This window comes from Dermacentor silvarum, chromosome 1 (genome assembly GCF_013339745.2).
Source record: "Dermacentor silvarum isolate Dsil-2018 chromosome 1, BIME_Dsil_1.4, whole genome shotgun sequence".
Taxonomy (NCBI): Eukaryota; Metazoa; Arthropoda; class Arachnida; order Ixodida; family Ixodidae; genus Dermacentor; species Dermacentor silvarum.
The window spans coordinates 51490914-51510261 of record NC_051154.1 but is presented as its reverse complement, the minus strand read 5'-3'; the positions used below and the strand labels follow the sequence as shown (position 1 = coordinate 51510261).

The window sequence follows — 19348 nt, the reverse complement described above, 5'->3', positions numbered from 1 at the left end:
TGCCAAATAAAGAACGGAGAAAAAACAGTAATCCCGACTGAATTCATGAGCGGAATGTTTGGATAGCTTGGAATACACATTTAGCCCCGCTTTTAGAACAAGCACCATATACGCTGCTTGCGCCAATTGGACATAGCTTAATCAGCTCCGAAAGTGCTTTTGCATGTTCTCTGAAGAGGTGATTAAAGCTTCGTGTCGTCCACCTAGTCACTGTCTACCATATATCTCCGAAAACAGAGGTTTTCTAAGCCGCGCCGGCGTCATACACTTCCATTGTAAACAAGAAGGCAACGAAGGGAGTTGAGGCAAGCAATGGACGCGTCACCACGTGATCAAACATGGCAGCGCCCACGGGATCGCCGCGAAAAGGGTCAATAATTGTTTTATTCCTCCGTTTAACATTCTCTCTCAACTTCAGGTTGTAACGTGTAACTTGTCAGGTTTGAAAATCTCCCGCTGACCCACCGGCACGATCGCTTATTAATCTTAGTAGCATGGTGGCGCCATCTCACGAAGCTTGCAGAAAGTGCGGTGGAACGTTCTCCAATATGCACGTCCAGCTATTTTCCTGTCGCTGTTGTCAGAAGCCTTCCTGTCCTTGCTCCGTGTATTTTCGAGTAATCGCCTTGTTTGGCCCGATCAACATGATTCGGCGCAGTTTTCTCATGTTTCTGGATATAAGGAAATAGTTACTCAGGACATTCATTGAATTTGTATTCGCATTGTGGCTACTGTCAAACTCGCTGTTCTAAGACAACAACTACCTTTAATCAGGTTGCTGAGAACGTTTTAATACAATGGTAGATTCGAATCCACGGGATGGCTCATGTGACGGAAGTACGACGGAACCTTGTGTCAAGTTTCCACTGCGGAGAGTAAAGCTTGCAGTCCACCGAATCACTAAAGTAGCGATTCCGCACCACCTCGACATTCTTTCCAAGCAGCGAAGTATCATCGAAAAGGTTAGTTAATGTGCACTAAAATATAATGCGTTTATATTCAGCGATCTGAGGATTGAACCAGGTTGCAGGTTAACGTAAATTATGAGAGCTATGAAATGATTGCAGAAATACGCGAGGTGGAGTAATGATGTTGGTGTACTTGCACCTCAAACTTCCACGTTTGTTTAAATTGAGTAAAAGTACTAATGTCTTTAGTATTTCCAATATGTAGGAAGCAGTTGGCGATTAAACCATCTTGTAACCTTATAATGCAATAAAGCATGCATTGTGTAATATTCTGGATTTCTAGTTAATATGACACGGTTACGAATTGCGCATTGGCAATGTCGTTCCCATGACTGGCACATTTTAATCTATTTCAAGGGAGGATTCAGGTCGAAAATTAACACGATTGCGAAAACTTGCAATGCGCGTTCATTCTGCACTTACATGTAGCTACCTTTTTACGTCTCAAGCGAGCTGTGAACTGGAGGATGGAGTGATAAGTATAGCCCATCAATGGAGTAATTTGCATAAGAAACTGCAAAATGTTTCTTGCACCCGCAAAGCGTAGTCGTACCCAGTCAGATGTAGAAAAATTTGCGTCCGTCAGTTTTGTAATACAATTTCAAATAAATCCGCAGCCCTCATCTACTGTGAATCTCGTAGCCTACTTGGGACGTTAAACCCCAACCAAGTTGCTTTACAGTGCAAACTCGTTGCAAAACCTTGCGCCCAGACTGCAGTATGTGCAAGATAAGTATGTATTTGCAGTGTCCTGGCAAAAAATGTGCATCTTCTTGGTGTCGATTGTTGATTCTTGTTTCATGATTTGCACCTTGTTCGTGTTAAGCTTCCTAGCTGTTAGCCCTCCTGCACTATCTTGTTATATGTCGATGCTAAAGTAAATATTCCACGCTCGTTCGCTGGTTTTGCCGGGCCAAGTCTCTCAAGCCGCTGGTGGCTTTGACAGGCCCGTTTCTTGTACTCTGTATTCATTTGTGCAATAAATTATTATTATTATTATTATTATTATTATTATTATTATTATTATTATTATTATTATTATTATTATTATTATAAAGCTAAATAAAATTTCTTGCAAGGAGGGTCTAATTCTACTCGGGATATTTAAACGTTTTAAGAGCTCAGATTATAGCCAGTTACCTACATCTTGATGTAATTTAGAAGCAAAATAAGCTTTCCCACGAAAGTTGTTGCAGAAGATTAGTATATGGAAAAACTATGCTGTAACATATGAACACAATCTAGCTACTTACCTTCACGCTTCATTAATTAAATAGTGTATAAGTGTCACCTAGTGTCAGCACCCCTTGCGCTATTGGATACAGAACTTCATTTCCTGCACAGTTCTACAAAACAAATCTGACCACACACTGTGATTAACAATGATTGTCCAGAAATGCCATGACATATCTCTTCTATGTTCTTTTTCTGAGGATGTTCTTTTCCTTTGCTCAGGAAACATTGTTTGTACGTATAAATGTTGGTTCATCAGCAATAAAACTCGGTTGTTAGTTCAGCACTCGGGGTGTCTGTTTTTCATGTTCTTGTGTCCTCGTGTTGCCTGCGGTGCTGGCTTAGTATGTCGAACGAACTAGCCCATCAACTTACACTCAGTGATATAAGCAGTTATTATATCAAAATATTAGCTAATGAATAAACTGTAACAAGAAAAGTCAATACCTTGCTGCTTGCTTTTCAAGTATAGGAACCTGCATGTAGTGGATGGCAGTTTTAGAGGAAATGAAGCTCTATTGTAGCCTCGACTTTTATAGCACTAACTGTACTAATTTAAAAAAATGTCTGTGGGGTCAATTCTTTGCCATTGCAGCCATATTATAATGGCAGAATTCAAAAATGCTTGTGTACTGACATCTTCATGCACAATAAAGAACTCTGTTCATAATTGGCGAGAGGAAAATAGCTTTCAGAGGAGCATCCCATCTGAAGTCTTGCAAAGCACATCATGAAAACATGGTACCAGACTAAGCAATACAGTTGTTTGCAATTTCAGATTTCATTTAGTATTGGTATAGTGCATATGTCCATTTTTCTCTATGACAGAAAAATTTTATTCATCAGAAATATAACTACAGGATCATTCAATTACATTTCATGCCTGTTCATGATACATACCCAATGTTTGGGGAAGCCTTTAATAACGTTGCTGTAAGTGAAAATTCAGATTTTGCTAAAAAAGTTATCAATGTAATTCTGAAACTCTTCCATTCTTGAAGGCTCTTCCTCAGCGTGCATTTCACAGAGAGCAAGACAGCTGGTAGTCCAAAGAAGAAACGTTTAATAGGCTGGATGGGCGTAAAATAACTGTCAGTTCAACACCTCTATGGCTAATATGCACATTTTTGCACTGTGAATATGTGCATTGTCATGTTGAAGAATGAGACCTTAGTGCCAGTTTGGGCACTTCTGTTCAATGGCTTCCTCCGCTTGCTGAATTACTCACAATACAGTGCAGCATTGATTGTCTGTCTCTCAAGCATTCTTCAGTGGATCAGAAGACCCCCCCATTGCAGCAGATACTGCCACTACTTGTCTAAAAAAATATTTTTAACCTTTTAGGTGCCCTGTCTGAGTCAACTCCTTTGAATGCCTGTGCACATCCCTTGCTGTGCTTGAGTAAACCTGTGTCACAATCTCTGCTCATTCTCTGCCTTTCCCAAGGTTATTTACAAACATGATACCCCTTTGTACTGGTCGTACTATTTACACAGAAGTTGGTTAAACTAAAATTGCATGGATAGGGGGGTTCTGACGTGGAATACCAGTGTAAAATGCCTACGCAGTTTTTGAATGATGTAGAAATATCCAACAGCTTCTCATGGAGTCTGGTTCGGTGGACCCTGATATTGACTAAAGGAGTGTTCATGTGAAATTGATAGTGACACAGTGGTGAAATCATTAATTAGCATAATTATTCATTTTTGTTTAATTACTCAGATCACGAAATATTGTAAAATGTTCAGCAAGATACTGAACAATAAATACCATTTGAGTGTAAAGCCTGGTAATGTGTTACTTAGAAACTGAATTTGATGCACTAAATTTCTGGCACACAGTGGGCAGCAATGGCTTAAACACCCGGCACTCAAAGGACAGCACAGCACGAATTTATGTACCAAAACAATAATTTTGAACACAGGTATCGTTTCCCACGGAAGTTCTTGAATTGCGCAAGTCGCCAAAAAAGCTTCATTTATGTGCAGCCTAAGCGTGCAACCAGAAATAGAGATATGCATTATACAAATAATGGTGCCAGTTGTGCCGAATTCTGGGTGCTAAGCTTAGGCTGGAAGGAAATTGAGATTTTTGTAAGTTCTTTGTTCTGAAAACATTTTTGGGCTGCAGAACAATAACTTAGTAAGTGTTTATATTTCCTTCCCTTTCAGTGCCAGAAACTGAAACAGTGGGACAAACTACATGATGAACAAGTTAAAGCATGTCTTACTGTTCAGCAGCTTAAGGCTGTGCTGTATGAGCTGGAAACACTAAGTAACCAGGTAGACCCAAATGACCTGCTACAGTTTGAACGCTTGGTGCGACCAGCTTCAAAGGCAACACTTGAGCAGGTGCGCTCTTTTACAGGTAAATTAATAGTTGTAGGGCACTTTTTATTTTGACATATTTTTTAACTTGCTTTACTTTTTATCGTTCCAGAAGTATGCCTGCCTTCTGGGCCTGCGGTTGACCTTTTTGCAAGGCCTGAAACGTCCTCGCTTGAAGTCATACCTGCCACTATACCCAGAGTTGACATGCCCTCACCAGACAGTGTTTCAATAGAACAGCAGAAAATTTACATTCAGCATATTCCTGACAACACAGCTGCTTCTAAGTCATGGAATTCACTAAAGAGGGTAATGTCATACCACATTAAAAAAAAAATGGTTGGTGCTTATGACAAGTTACACTGAGAGAATTGAACATTTAGGCAGTGTTAAAAAAAAAGTTTCACTGAAGTGCTCTTGAGTTTTGAAAGCTTGAAGGCATAGTGAAAAGGTGTGAGAAAGCAAGTGTGCATTGTTCCTTTTACCTTAGGTCCAGCATTTTCAGTTTTTATTTTTCAAAACTAGGCATATCTTTTTTAGCGTTTATCCAAAAAAGTTTTCAGCTTTACCTCTTTTTTTTTTTTTATTAGCTGCAATAAATTTATCAGTTTTTCAGCAATTTATGAGGTGCTTCTGCCTAGGGGACATGATGTGGCCTGTTTTCATTCTTTGTGAGCTTCCTGTAATGTTGAACAATAAAAAAACATTGTTTATGCGTTACCTTTATGAAGCATGTGCAACATTATTTGCGCATGCCATTCAACTCTATTAATGTTCTTAAAGTGCAGCAACATGATTATTACAGTAAGGAAATCTGCAACTTTTGTAATCCCACATTATTGTTTTTCATATAAGTAATGTCAACTCGAAGTAATCCAGCTGAAAAGGCAGAATTGCCCTACTACAGGCAATTTGTAAGAATTGTTTGAATGAAAAACTTTAAGAATAGTAAAAAAGCAGGTAGTAAGATGAGAATAACAGATGTGGAGCTATAGTCTTACCAGGATGTGTTTTGTAACTCTTATCTACTAGATCGATAAACTTAGCGGTCACATTTGGTTCATACTTTTGGGAGTAATTATACCACCATATTTTTCTGGTTGTTATTGCAGGATTTACATGATCTTCATGACTTGGTGAGCAGCTTCAGCAACCTCGTTTATGTAAGTATACAAAAGCGAAAAATGGGAGAGTTGGTATGGAAGCATGGCTAATTCGGGGAGCGCGAACAACTGGGACACAGGCTAAGGTTCGTCTGCCTCTTCTCGTGCCTTAGCCTGTATCCCAGTTGTTCGTGCTCCGATTTAGCCATACAAGTATATATTATTTCTGCTCTGAAATAATGGCCCATTGCTTCAGCGCCCCTTTAAAAGAGGAGAGAAGCAGTGCCACACATCCTTTGTTGCTTCCTCGGGAACCACTGCCTCTAAAAGATGCATAAAAATATGGCACTTCATAAAAAGTCCAGCTGTTGTGTCCAGAATCAGGCATAAGAATGAATTCACTGAATCACCCTCTACACTCAATATATATCCTCCTTTTGCACATGCATATCATTCATGCATTCACATGCACTAAACGTCCTTTCTGTGTGTGCCTTGCTTGCTGCTTCTGCTGCCTTGTTTCTCTCCTCATCTGCCTGCACCACTTCTTTAGCTTCAAAGTACTGCGCTATCTGTTGTTTTCATGGCCTATCATTCCGCTGCTTCAATGACATTACCGCTGGTGGCATAAGCATACATTCCCAACACGGTGGGAATTTGTGCCAGACAGGCCACTTTTTTTGCAAACATTCTCTTATATTGCAAGCATTCACATTCTATCACCTCACCTCTGCTTTGTTGGGCTCCTTCGGGTTCCAGTTGCTTTATGGCGCAGCACAGAGCCTCTACTGCATGAGTCGTGCCACTTCACGCTCTGTCTTTAAATGTGCTGCTGCTTACTGTTTTATATTCCTTTCTTCAAGAATTTATTTCTTTAAAGAAGAAATAAATAAACTTCCATTCTGCAAGAATACAAGTACACTGGCTACTCACATTTCACAAGTAGTTGTGCCAGTACAGCAGTGTCTACAATTGCTTCCAAAATCAATGTGTTCATGATGCACATCTCTCAGGGCTGCTCACAATAAACTGCAACTTACCTGTATCCCCCTTTTCCTAACTGCAAGTGCAGTTTTAATATGACACATTTTTTGCCTCATACCAAAAACTTTGTGGTAGGCAGGTAGGTTTCTGTCTAGCCTCATTTCAGGCCTCTTAAATAAATTTTTAAAAATGTGTCTAGTAGTGGTATCAAACCAGGGTTCCCCCACTCAATTACTCTACCCATTAGGCCACAGATACATACTCCTCTCATGCCGACATTAATTAGACCTTTGAGATGATTGTCACGTGTGGCACCTCACATGGCAATAATTTTCTTTAAAAAGCGAGAGCACATGCACGTGCGCACGCCACGGGTGTAGAAATGGAAGGCATGAATAATTAACGTTGCCACTGTTCTTAGCATGCGTCATATCCCATAGCAACAAGTTGATTATAAAAGTGAGTGTGTGCCAGTTTTTACCATATTGTACTGCCTTCGAGAACAGCCCAGGTCATAATGGAACAGGTTGTAACGTTTCTTCACCAGAATACAATAAATCAGTGGGCATGCCATCGCCATTAACATCATACTATTGTCATTGCCTTGCTGCTGTCGTCGCACACGCTCAACTGCTCGCCTTACATGAACCTGTTGGTCCATTCCGTAATGCTTTGCAGAACCCTTAACGATGCTGGATAACCAGCTACCTGCAAAATGCTTCGCATAATATCGATTTTCACAGTGTGTGGGATCTGTGTACTTTTTTTATTATTTATACTATTAACAGTGAAGCTATGGGTGCAATTACATGTGGTAGAGAATATTCGCTACATAATATCTGCTACAAAACACATGTTGCAAACTTTTGCTCCAAATTTTATGGAAAGTTAATTGAAAGAACTATAGGAGCTAGCACTATGAAGTTTAGAGAGGACATTGGACATATCAAGGGTCTTGTGTGGACTTGTATGGGAAAATTAGGTTATTGTTGGAAATTACCAAATATTTGTTAATGGCACTTTGGAACACTATGGGGTATTCAACAGTGGGTCATTTCAGAATTATCAGGCATACTAAGATGAAACTTAGCAGGAATAATTTGTGACTTGTGGCATGGAGGATGTTCAGTTGTAGGCATATTGGGGTGCCATGGGAAAATGGCATATTTGCGCCAATTGGGTTTCTTTGTACTTGCCAGGGGACGAGAACGTTTCCAAACTACTGGGTGTATCAAAATTAAACGTCATAAGAATTAAGTGTGTGCTAGCAGCAACGTGCTGCAGAACTACAAAATTGTAGGCATGGTGGAGGCATCATGGCAAGTTTTCAAATTTCTGTCGGAGCCTTTAATGGAGTGCTGGCACAAAGTTATTGTCACTTTTCTTTTCTCGTAATCATAATGTGATGCCTCACTTTGTCTCACTTTGTCTAACACACAGCAAATTGTTATTTGTGTCATCTTTTAATGAGACCGGTTTAAAATGCAAAGCAAGTGTAGCATGAATTTGGGAATGTTGAGCAGGATTCCTTCATGCATCACGAAAATCAAAAGTGGTTGTCGTGTGATATCACTGATGTGCCTAGTCAGTCAGCCTGATACAGCGGTCATCTCGCTGAAAACTGAGCACATTATGGGTGAGAGAAGATGAGAAAGGCGTTCTGCAGTCCAAGAGAAGCAACAGCAAAGGACCAGGCTAATCCCACGTCGAAATCGGAGAAGCACTGAGTGAAAGAGAAAAGAATGGCCGATGTGGCATGCACCCAGGTTTTGGCAACACAGTCAATGTGTGGCTTGTGACCACTGCACCAGGCTGCCTGATTGACAGGTTAGCAGTTTGTGATACCATATTATCACTATTTCTGATTTTGGTGATGTATAGAATGCACTCTACACCACGAAACCACGCTGCACTTAGCGTGCATATTGAACTGATAACATTACAAGACATAATTAATGATTTAAAATGTGTCAGAGCATTTGAGGTGCCCTACCACCATTGCAAAATCTGCCACTATCTAATAAAGAAAAACAAATTTTTGTTTCAGTATCCCTTTAGAACGATTCCTGAGGTAGTAAATTGAATTTTATAGTTGTTGATGTAAGTAAACAGCTCAACATTTCTGCTTGGAACTTTGCACACATATGCAGGTGGCCTTCTATGTTTTGGATCAACCATTGAAAGTACCTTATAAGTTGAGGGCTGTTATTTGAGAGCATTGAGAGTAAGTTGTCATACGCTCAACACCGCTGGCGCTGACATAACAGCTCTGGTTTGGCCTGTGTGTGAAGGTGGTCAGGAGTGTTCACAAGGGCTGCAAGAAGATTCTACTGGAACTGGAAACACCTCTGTCAAGAAAATTCTCACACTGGATGTCACGGCCTCTTTGCCCCAAACTCTGCTTTGCCAGAATTTGGATTGTGGTTGTGCAAGGTTGAACAAATCTATCACAGCCCTCCTTTTTTTTTTTTTTTTTTTTAACTTTCCATATGTAGTGAGGTGCCTTGTGTTGGGCCCTGTTGCCTTTTCTTTGGATTTTGTTGACTTCACCTTGTATTCTTATTGGCTATCATTGTATTCTGGATAACTTTTGCCATATTGTAGAATCAGTCATAATATTGATCACATCAGTATAGTGGAATTTCTTTGCCTTTAAGACATCTAGCATGTATAGTGCAAATTTTAGGGGCCAATTTTTAAATTTTGTTGGTGGCACCATATTATGGCAACTGAACGCACACTACATCTTCAATTTTTTAGAAGAGGCATGCCCATTGAAACGGCGTGCCTTCCGACTTCCTGTTACCAGTTTGGCACCTGGTAACACGAAGCGCCTGTTGTAGCAAATCTCAAAAAGACAACAGCTTAATATTTGAAGTGGCCAATTTCCATTCTAATTAACTTTTAATTCATTATGCAGTTTGACCCTGTCCCTCTTGGCTTATGTGTTCCTTTTAAAATATATAAAAAAGTAAGTGTGATCATTGCTTCAGCTGGCATGCTTTTCTTGGTTTGTGGCCACATGAGGAGCTATCCATTCATCAGTGAATTGTGTTTGTATTGTGCAGGCCCAGCGAGAAAAAGTCGAGACCATAGAGGACAATGTGACGCATGCTGATGAGCAAGTAGCACATGGCGTAACACACCTGGCGCATGCAGCTAAACTGCGCAGGCTTCTGCTGCCAGTAACGGGAGCCTTAGTGGGCCTGACCGTGGGGGGTCCCGTTGGTTTGGTGTTGGGCACCAAAATGGCCCTGGGATGTGCACTTGGTGCTGGATTGCTAGGTAACCATCTTTCTGTCGCTTTCGCCTTGTAATTGGCCTGCTTTGTTACAGAGAAAAATCTGCGAGTTTATCCAGTGTAGCTCGTTTCCACTGCTTTGTTGGTGTGCTAAAGTTGTGCATTAGAGAACTGTGATAAGCAGCAAGGGCATTGACTTTGCTAGTCTGAGTGGCTGCTGTACAGGGGCTGGAGCAGAGTTTAGTGGTGGTGTGGCGACTCTGTGGGCTACTCCATCATGCAGAAGAAAGTGTTCCTCCAGTGAACCTGTCCGTACTGCTTAGATGGACACAAAGAAAATATGTTCTCTCTACTTATCTTTGCCTGTTATGTAACAAGCCTACTGCTATGTTTCATCATCATCATCAGCCTATATTTTATGTCCACTGCAGGACGAAGGCCTCTCCCTGCGATCTCCAATTACCCCTGTCTTGCGCTAGTGTATTCCAACTTGTGCCTGCAAATTTCCTAACTTCATCACCCCATCTGGTTTTCTGCTGACCTCGACTGTGCTTACCTTCTCTTGGTATCCATTCTGTAACCCTAATGGTCCATCGGTTATCCATCCTACGCATTACATGTCCTGCCCAGCTTCATTTCTTCCGCTTAATGTCAACTAGAATATCGGCTAACCCCGTTTGTTCTCTGATCCACACCGCTCTCTTCCTGTCTCTTAACGTTAGTCCTAAGATTTTTCGTTCCATTGCTCTTTGTGCGGTCCTTAACTTGTTCTCGAGTTTCTTTGTTAACCTCCAAGTTTCTGCCCCATATGTTAACACCGGTAGAATGCAATGATTGTACACTTTTCTTTTCAACAACAGTGGTAAGCTCCCAGTCAGGATTTGGCAATGCCGGCCGTATGCACTCCAACCCAATTTTATTCTTCTATGAATTTCTTTCTCGTGATCAGGGTCCCCTGTGAGTAATTGACCTAGATAAACGTACTCCTTTACAGACTCTAGAGGCTGACTGGCGATCCTGAATTCTTGTTCCCTTGCCAGGCAATTGAACATTATCTTTGTCTTCTGCATATTCATCTTCAACCCAGTTCTTACACTTTCTCGATTAAGTTCCTCAATCATTTGCTGCAATTCATCTCCATTGTTGCTGAATAGGAAAATGCCATCTGCAAACCGAAGGTTGCCGAGATATTCGCCGTTGATCCTCACTCCTAAGCCTTCCCAGTCTAAGAGCTTGAATACTTCTAAGCATGCAGTGAATAGCATTGGACAGATTGTGTCTCCTTGCCTGACCCCTTTCTTGAAAGGTAACTTTCTACTTTTCTTGTGGAGAACCAAGATAGCTGTGGAATCCTTGTAGATATTTGCTAAGATATTCACGTATGCCTCTTGTACTGCTTGATTACGCAATGTCTCTATGACTGCTGGTATCTCTACTGAATCAAATGCCTTTTCATAATCTATGAAAGCCATATAGAGAGGTTGATTGTACTCCGCAGATTTCTCGATTACCTGATTGATGACATGGATATGATCCATCGTAGAATATCCCTTCCTACGATGGATCATATCCATGTCATCTGTTGCGTTTACCCTAGCATATATTTCGTGAGCACTTCATGGGCTGATTACCTGGTACTGATGCAGAAGTTCTGGCACCGTAGCTTTCCCTTTAGCACCACAGAATGTTGACAGCAATCTGTCAAGTGTAACCAAAATAAAACTCGACCTCTCTTTGCAATCACTATCTACGCGTCGTGACATTGCTCTGCTATTATTGTTTCATAGATTCATTCACGCAGCTGGTCTGTCATTACCAAACCTGAAAAAAGCATCCTCAACATCACAACGGCTGCATAATACCTTTAGTTACACCCGATTTTATGGCACTACATACGCATTCAGTTTTTCAGCTTTGCCTTGGGCAATACGTTTATGGAACGCTCTCCCAGACGACATTGCCTCCCACTCAAAACAGTGTATTTCGGATCTTCTATTCGAACAATTTTTTTTGTTGATTCAGCCGTACAGCACATTTTTGCTTTCTTGTCTCGCCTGAATTCTTCTGCGTGCTTATTAAACATTTCATTGATCATTTGGATTATGTAGACATGCACTTAGTGGCGTTAATGCCATGTGATGTGATCACAGTAATATGACATTTTGCTTCGTGTGTTTTTTTGGCTATTTCTGTTTATTTTTGTGTTATAATATTTCTGATATATTTACGTTTGGATATTTCTCTCGTTTTACTAATGCCTTTTTAATGCTTATATGACTATGTACATCCCCCCTTACCCAATGCCTTCCTGAAGGCCTGTAAGGTACTGTAAATAAATAAATAAATAAATAAATCTGTGGCTCAGCAGAGGCAACAAAAGTGCTACTTGCTTTGTCCATTATACCAGCTTTTTCTCAGGCACGGAACCAGGAAGATTCATGGCAATTTGAGTTTAAGCTTACTACCACTAGATTTGCACTAAATGAGATAGTTGTGTATCACTGATGTTGTGTATCACTGATAACAGCTGATAGGTAGTCAAGACCACACATATCATGATGTGTATTTAGCATGTTTAGTAAGCTGGATATCTATGAGAGATGCATTTGCCCTGCAGTGGACTTAAAGCTGCTGTCCCAACTCAATGTTGTCAACAATTAAATAATAACAGCTTTACACAAATGGTGCTCACTGTATGTTGATGGGCATTGTTCATGCTAGCCATGAGTATATTCTTTATCTTCCAGCAATAATTATTTATGTTTAATTGGTTACATTTGATTTAATCATAATTATTTAATTTTATGTAACTGACTAAACTGTAACTAACCAAATCGATAAGGCGTCAATGGAAAAGTTGTGGAGGATGTCGAGATATGACCGATAACAGCATTTAAAGCAACCTAGGCAATCCAAACTTTTAAAAAAGCATGTGAAGATTTAAAAATGCCACGTTACAATTGTAACATTAAAAATATAACGTTGCAACAGATCCACGCTCCAGGGATAGCATCAGCCTCAACCATAAACTTCATGATCTAGTACGCTGTGCATCTTACACAGTTTATTCAGACATGTTCCTGAAGAAGGTGAATTCCACAACAACGAAGACTCTTAAAAAGTCATGGTGAACTAAAAACAATGTATTGCCTGTCAATCTTTGTTGTTTCAAGTTTGCTGCTGCTGCTTGTGTGGTGCATTTGAAGGTAAGTCATTGTAATAAAGTGTGTACGTATTCCACAAAAGGCATTTGTTCAAGGCATTTGTTCAATAATGCACGCTATTCTCCTGCATTCGAAATTCCTTTGGAAAAATTGAAATATTTTATTTCCTCTTGATTGTGTTTACCACAGTGGCATACATTTTAAAATGGCTCAAGGTAGACTGGCAAAAAGCTGATCCTGCTCATTTCTGCGTAGTAGTGAATTCTAGTTGGTATTGCTCAGAAAACATGCTGAAATGCCAGACTAGAGTGCCTGGATGCACTCTCCAAAGGGAGAATATTGAGACACCCTATGCTAAACGCAACTGTCATGCCCTAGCAAACACCCATGAGTGATGCGATTGTTTCCGACTCACCGTGGGGCAAATGTCTTTATCAAGCCACTATCACCATCGCTTTATGACACAGAGAGCATATACAGAAGCAAGCGTGGAAAAATGTAGTGTATAAAACCATTGATAGGCAGCATGTGGCGGCATGGTTCTTCGCTTTTCAGGGCTGTGGTGTCGCTTATCAGCTGTAAGGATGCTGCCACCTCACTACGCCTTCCGGTATTCAGCAGATTTGTGCCATTATCTATACCAATGGCACAACATAGTCTCTGCCCCTATCTGTTATTGCCACGTACCTCCACTTTTACCAGCATGACCACAGTTTGCCTTTTGTTGTTCAAGCTGGAAAACCTTGGAAGCGTCTGGAGTAATGTTCACTGGATGGTCATTGCTGCATGGTGGTGCAACCAATATTGTTATCAGTATCCCTGTAGTGTGACCTTGCAATCTGTAGTATTAATTTAACCTGCATTTCTCTTTGGAAGCATTGTCCCAATTGCACTGTACATTTCACACTCTGCGTGAAGGCATGTGGCTGTAAAATCTAAATTTTATTGACATAACAATGGTCTGCTGATGGACGTATCAACTTTCAGCACTTCAAGCATCCTGTTGCTTTTGCAGGTTACACTGGCGGTAAAGCTCTTCAGCGCAGGGCAGATCAAGACAAAATGCCAATACTGCAAGACATGGAGTTGCACGAAATATCCAAACGGCATTCACGAGACACTGAAGCCACCTTGACCTCATTTGCCAAACCTGTTATTTTGTAACAGGGAACCTTACAAATAAAATTGTTTCACCATTATGTAGTGCAATAATGTCACCTCAAGTGTGTACATTTAAGACGAGTACAGCCACGGCCGCATGCACTCTGCATGCAGAAGGCCATCAGAACGGAGAACATTCCATTCGTACTTGCACATACTCTATGGTTGTTTCTGACTGCAGCGGATTGCATTTTTAAAGTGAAGCTTAATTTCTGGTTGAACCCACCTGCACTTTGACGATTGTGTGCGAGACGAATAGCTCACACATGGGGCAGCATTCATATAACAAATTGCCTTATATGTAGCCCTATTTGTACAACTACAGATGTGTCAGTTGCCAGCTCTGTTCTCTAAGGAATTACACACTGAAACAACAAAGCGTACCTAAATATCCTCAGTGCAACAAATATACGCCTTCAAACACGTACTCCCTTTATAAAGCAAAGCTTTCTATGCCTTCTTTCCCGAGCTTTGGCACGTTTGCTCGGTTGGTTTCTTGCCGAGTAAGGTGGGCCAGTCCTGGAGGTGTTATTTACATTTACTTGTGGATGGAAAGTGCAGTAGTAAAATGCTGATCCCAGTGATGGTGTGATAAAAAATGGGCCTATCAACTAACAGTGTAATCGGCAGTTGCCGTTGCACTCTTGAAAAAAAAAGATTCCATCCTTTGGGGCTTATCTTGCCCCAAAACAATAATCGTCATCTATCTTATATGCCTTTCCTTTCTTTAACGCTGCGCGCTCGGTACATCCAGGTCACGAACGGCATGCACGTTATTGCCATGACATGGCATTCTTGACAAGAGAGTAGTGAGTGCAGAGTTTTCAAGGAAACGCAAGCAAAGCAGATGACAATTATTGTTCTCGGACAAGATAATCCCCAAAGGCTGCAAACTTTTTTAAGAGCGCATGATTACTGTTTGGAGACAAGATACGCTTCCAAAGGGTGTAAACATTTTTTATAACACGCATGCCGTTCGTAAGCTGGAAGCACCGCGGAAGCGCAGCGTTAAAGGAAAGGCACGCAAGATAGATGGCGATTATTGCTTGGGTACAAGATAAGTAGGCGTGTGTGAACAGTAATTTTTGAGACCGAATCGAACATGAATAGTGCGAGAGGTGAATCGAATCGAATAGTTTTTGAATAATGAACATAATGAACAATTATAAGAATAATGAACAGTTATCACAACTTATATAACGATGTTCAAATCCTAGCAATTCTTATAACGAGTTTCTGTCATTAGATAGTATGTTATGAAGCATTGTTCATTAAAATCACAAATGGAGCATTGCGAGCAAACAAGTTTGTTTGCACGCACATGACTCTTCAGAGAGTGCAAATGATTGCTGGGCCGGTATTTTGTAGCGATGCCTTTAAAGTAATAATGCCTTTTCGCGCTTTGTCAGTGGTCAAAGTGACGGTCCGCTCGCGTTATCAACGTTGATATCGTGAGCGGACCGTCGCTCTGACCACTGACAAAGCGCGAAAAGGCATTATTACTTTAAAGACATCGCTACAAAATACCGGCCCTGTATACAGGGTATTTCAGCTAACTTGGGCCAAGTATTAAAAAAAAAGAAACATAGGCGCTACGCTTGTCGAATTAGTGCAGTATTGTTCTGAGCGGTATGGAACACGTCATTATATTTTTTCCAAGCCAATCTTGGTAATTAACAAGGATTGTATAATAAACTTTTTAAATAATAACTCTAGCAAGAAATTCTCAATACAAAAGTTTTAGCGCTTGTTCAGAAACAGCGGATTATTTCATCTATGCTAAAGTAACTGCACTGTTTAATTTTTTTTCCCCAGCATTTCTTTAAAGTGTGCGAAATTTAAAAATTACCACGTGGCTGCCAGCTAACCACCTAATGTCCCTATATCGAAGGTATAGGGGCTTTAAACGCGCCGCGCTTTTAGTGCCCTCAAATGTAAGTTCAACGAATTAGCAAAGGCAGTTCCGCGCACAGAGGCAGGCTGTCGGTGACTGCGATGGATGTCAAGTGGCAAAAGGGGCATACCGTTTAGAGAAAAAAATTCTTCACAACGAAAAAGCAGCCGTCATGTGAGAATGCGATACGGGACCGAAGACAGTATTTGACGCAGCGCAGGCATTTTTTATTTTCTTTTCGGACCAATGAAGAAACACGATGGAGAGGGGAAGCGCGTGATGAATGACAGAAATAAAAAAAAATAAAAACCATGAACAGGTCACTGACAGCCTGTTCAATCGACCTCTGTGCGCGGAGCAGCCTTCGCTAATTCGTTCAACTTGCATTTGAGGGCGCTAAAAGCACGGCGCATTAGTCGGCAGTCACGTGGCATTTTTTTTTTTTTCAATTTCGCGCACTTCAAGGAAATGCTGGAAAAAAATTAAACAGGGCAGTTACCTTAGCATAGATGAAATAATTCGATGTTTCTGAACAAGTGCTACAACTTTTGTATTGACTTTTCGCTAGAGCTAATATTTAAAAAATTAAGTAATCTGTGTTAATTCCCCAGCTTAGCAGATTAGAAAAATTATCATGACGTGCTCCATGTGGCTCAGCGCCAATACGACACGCGTAGCGCCTATGTTTTTTTCATACTTGGCCTAAGTTAGCTTAAACACCCTGTGCATAGCCTGTAAAGTATGGTTACCTAAGTGATGTAGCCTGCGCCACTACGCCAGTTCTCATGTTTTACGTCTATACTGTGGCCCCGGGGGCGAAAACTTACTGTACTTTTGCTCCAATTTTATGTTTAATTGGGTGCAGTTGACGTTTTGAAATATTCAAAAAGTATTTAAAAAATATTTGCATTTACCAATAGTGGCTATTAGATTCGAAGACCGAATAGGACACTATTCGATTCGTTATCTGAAAGTTTCCAATATTCGCACACCCCTAAAGATAAGCCCCAATAAAGGGTGTAAATGTTTTTATAGTGCACACTCTAAAAAAAGTTTACACCCTTTGGGTCATATCTTGTCCCCAAACAATAATCGTCATCTGTCGTCTCCGCATTTCCTTTCTTTAACGCTGCAAGCCCGGTACTTCCTAGTCCCAAAAGGCTTGCGCGTTATCAGCGTAACACAGCATCCTGGGCAGGAAAGTAGCAAGCGCCGAGTTTTCAAGAAAGGAAACGCAAGCAAGGCAGACGACGATTATTGTTTGGGGACAAGATACGACCCAAAGGGTGTAAACTTTTAGCAGAGTGCACTCAAAAAACAATTTACATCTTTTGGAGTGTATCTTTGTTCCCCAACTCTAAAAAAAATTTACCCCCTTTGAGGTGTAACTTGTCCACATCTGTCTCGCTTGCGTTTCCTCTCTTGAAAACACTGTGCTCGCTACTTTACTGCCAAGAATACTATGTCACTCTGATAATGCGCATGTCGTTCAGCACATTCAGCGTTGAATGAAACGCACTCAAACAGATTTACGATTATTGTTTGGGGACAAGATAAGCTCCAAACCGGCTGCGGTGGCTCAGTCAGCTAAGGCGTTGCAGAGAGAGAATAAAACATTTATTATTAGTGAAAATTAATAGCCGTTTTGTGGTCGGACCTCCTAGTCCGGAAGAGGCATTGCAGTGCTGAGCACGAGATCGCGGGATCGAATCCTGGCCGCGGGGACCACATTTCAATGGAGGCGAAATGCAAAAATGCCCGTGTGCTTGAGTTGTGCACGTTACAGAACCCCAGGTGGTCATAATTAATCCAGAGCCCTCCGCTACGGCATGCTTCATAATCAGAACTGGCTTTGGCACATAAAACCCCAGAAAGAAGAAGGTAAGCTCCAAAGGGTGCAAATGTTTTTTAGAGTGAATAATCGCCGTCCGTCTTGGTTGCATTTCCTTTCTTGAAAACTCTGCACTCGCTACTATAGTATACTAGAATATCGCTAATTTACTGTCAACAATGCTATTTCATGCAGATAACACGCATGCCGAAATTCGTGACCTGGAAGTACCGTGCGCGCAACGTTATGAAGACCAACATGTTTAGACTACTAAGAATGTTGATGAAGACAGAAAGGCACTTGCTAGGGCACGTTGCCGCGTTAGTTGGTTTGCTGTGTATGTGTCTTCTTATTCTTGGCCCCTGTTGTGTTGCGCTGCTCCATGTCTATATTGAAGGAAAGACACGCAGTTAGATAGATGACGTTTATCGTTTTGTGGGGCAAAGATACACCTCAAAGTGTGTAAACTGTTTTTAGAGCAGTACTTAACTGCTTCACGAAAGCATTGCTTCAAATATATTACAAAATGTGGGCTGTATGTGCATAATTATTTTTCTTCGTTTACGCAAAGTAGAACATGTAAGGCGCTGCATCAAGTTGAGCGCACTGTACAAATCTATAGGTGTTCTGCGACTGTACGGTGACCACAAAACAAGAAACAGCGACATTTCTTTTTTTAACAAGTATGAAACGACATAAAAGACAAGCAGAAAATAACAGGGATGAGGAAGGACACAGGGCTGGTCCTTCTTCGTCTCTGCAATGTTGTGTTCAATTTTAACTAACTTCTAGTGCACTCGTCAATTTCAGTTTATGCACGTTAATTACGAAAACATTGTTTTTTCAGCGACCCTGTGGTACATATACTTTCGCTCACGGGTTACGTACAAACAGGCACAACTTTTCCAAATATGAAAAGGCGTTTTGTTCCCAAGTGGAAAAATTTACTGATGTGGACATGGTGGTCGAGGAACCAAACCTGGTGAACCAAAGTTTTGCTGTCCGAGCGCCCCATTTGATGAGGTTTGAAGTTTTTACAATGATGAGTGGATAGCTGCAGTAATGGAGGTCTGTTTCAAATGACAAATTTGCGCAAAATATTTACGCCACTTCCCACAAAGCTGAGATAGATATGACTACTACGCATCCTGTTACCTATATCTGCAACTGTTGGAGAAAACTACAGACTAAGCATGGGCTACCGTGACCACTCGCGCTTGGGTCTCGAACCACGTTTTCGGTGCGAAGAACCTTATGCGCTCGGGTTGTCGACATCTCCTGTCGTAGTCACGGTAAGCAAGCGGCTCGTGCGCGGCACGCGCTTGTAATGATGATGATGCCTGTGCTCCCGCGTTCGTCGTCGCCGTATTCCACAGCTGGCTGCGTTGAAGCAAGCGGCTCGAGCTCACGCTCGGCACGCGCTCGTGCCACTGCTCCCGCGT

The 19348-nt window shown here is 41.2% G+C and overlaps 1 protein-coding gene across 1 annotated transcript; it reads left to right on the top strand.

Annotated features, from left to right (window-relative positions):
* Positions 1-565: 565 nt before the first annotated feature.
* Positions 566-14219, top strand: LOC119462896 (syntaxin-17). The gene is made up of 6 exons (XM_037724082.2): positions 566-962; positions 4373-4568; positions 4641-4837; positions 5641-5691; positions 9684-9900; positions 14036-14219. Exons 1-6 carry the CDS (start codon positions 798-800, stop codon positions 14182-14184), a joined length of 975 nt encoding a protein of 324 aa, XP_037580010.1. The 5' UTR covers positions 566-797; the 3' UTR covers positions 14185-14219.
* The last annotated feature ends 5129 nt before the right edge of the window (positions 14220-19348 follow it).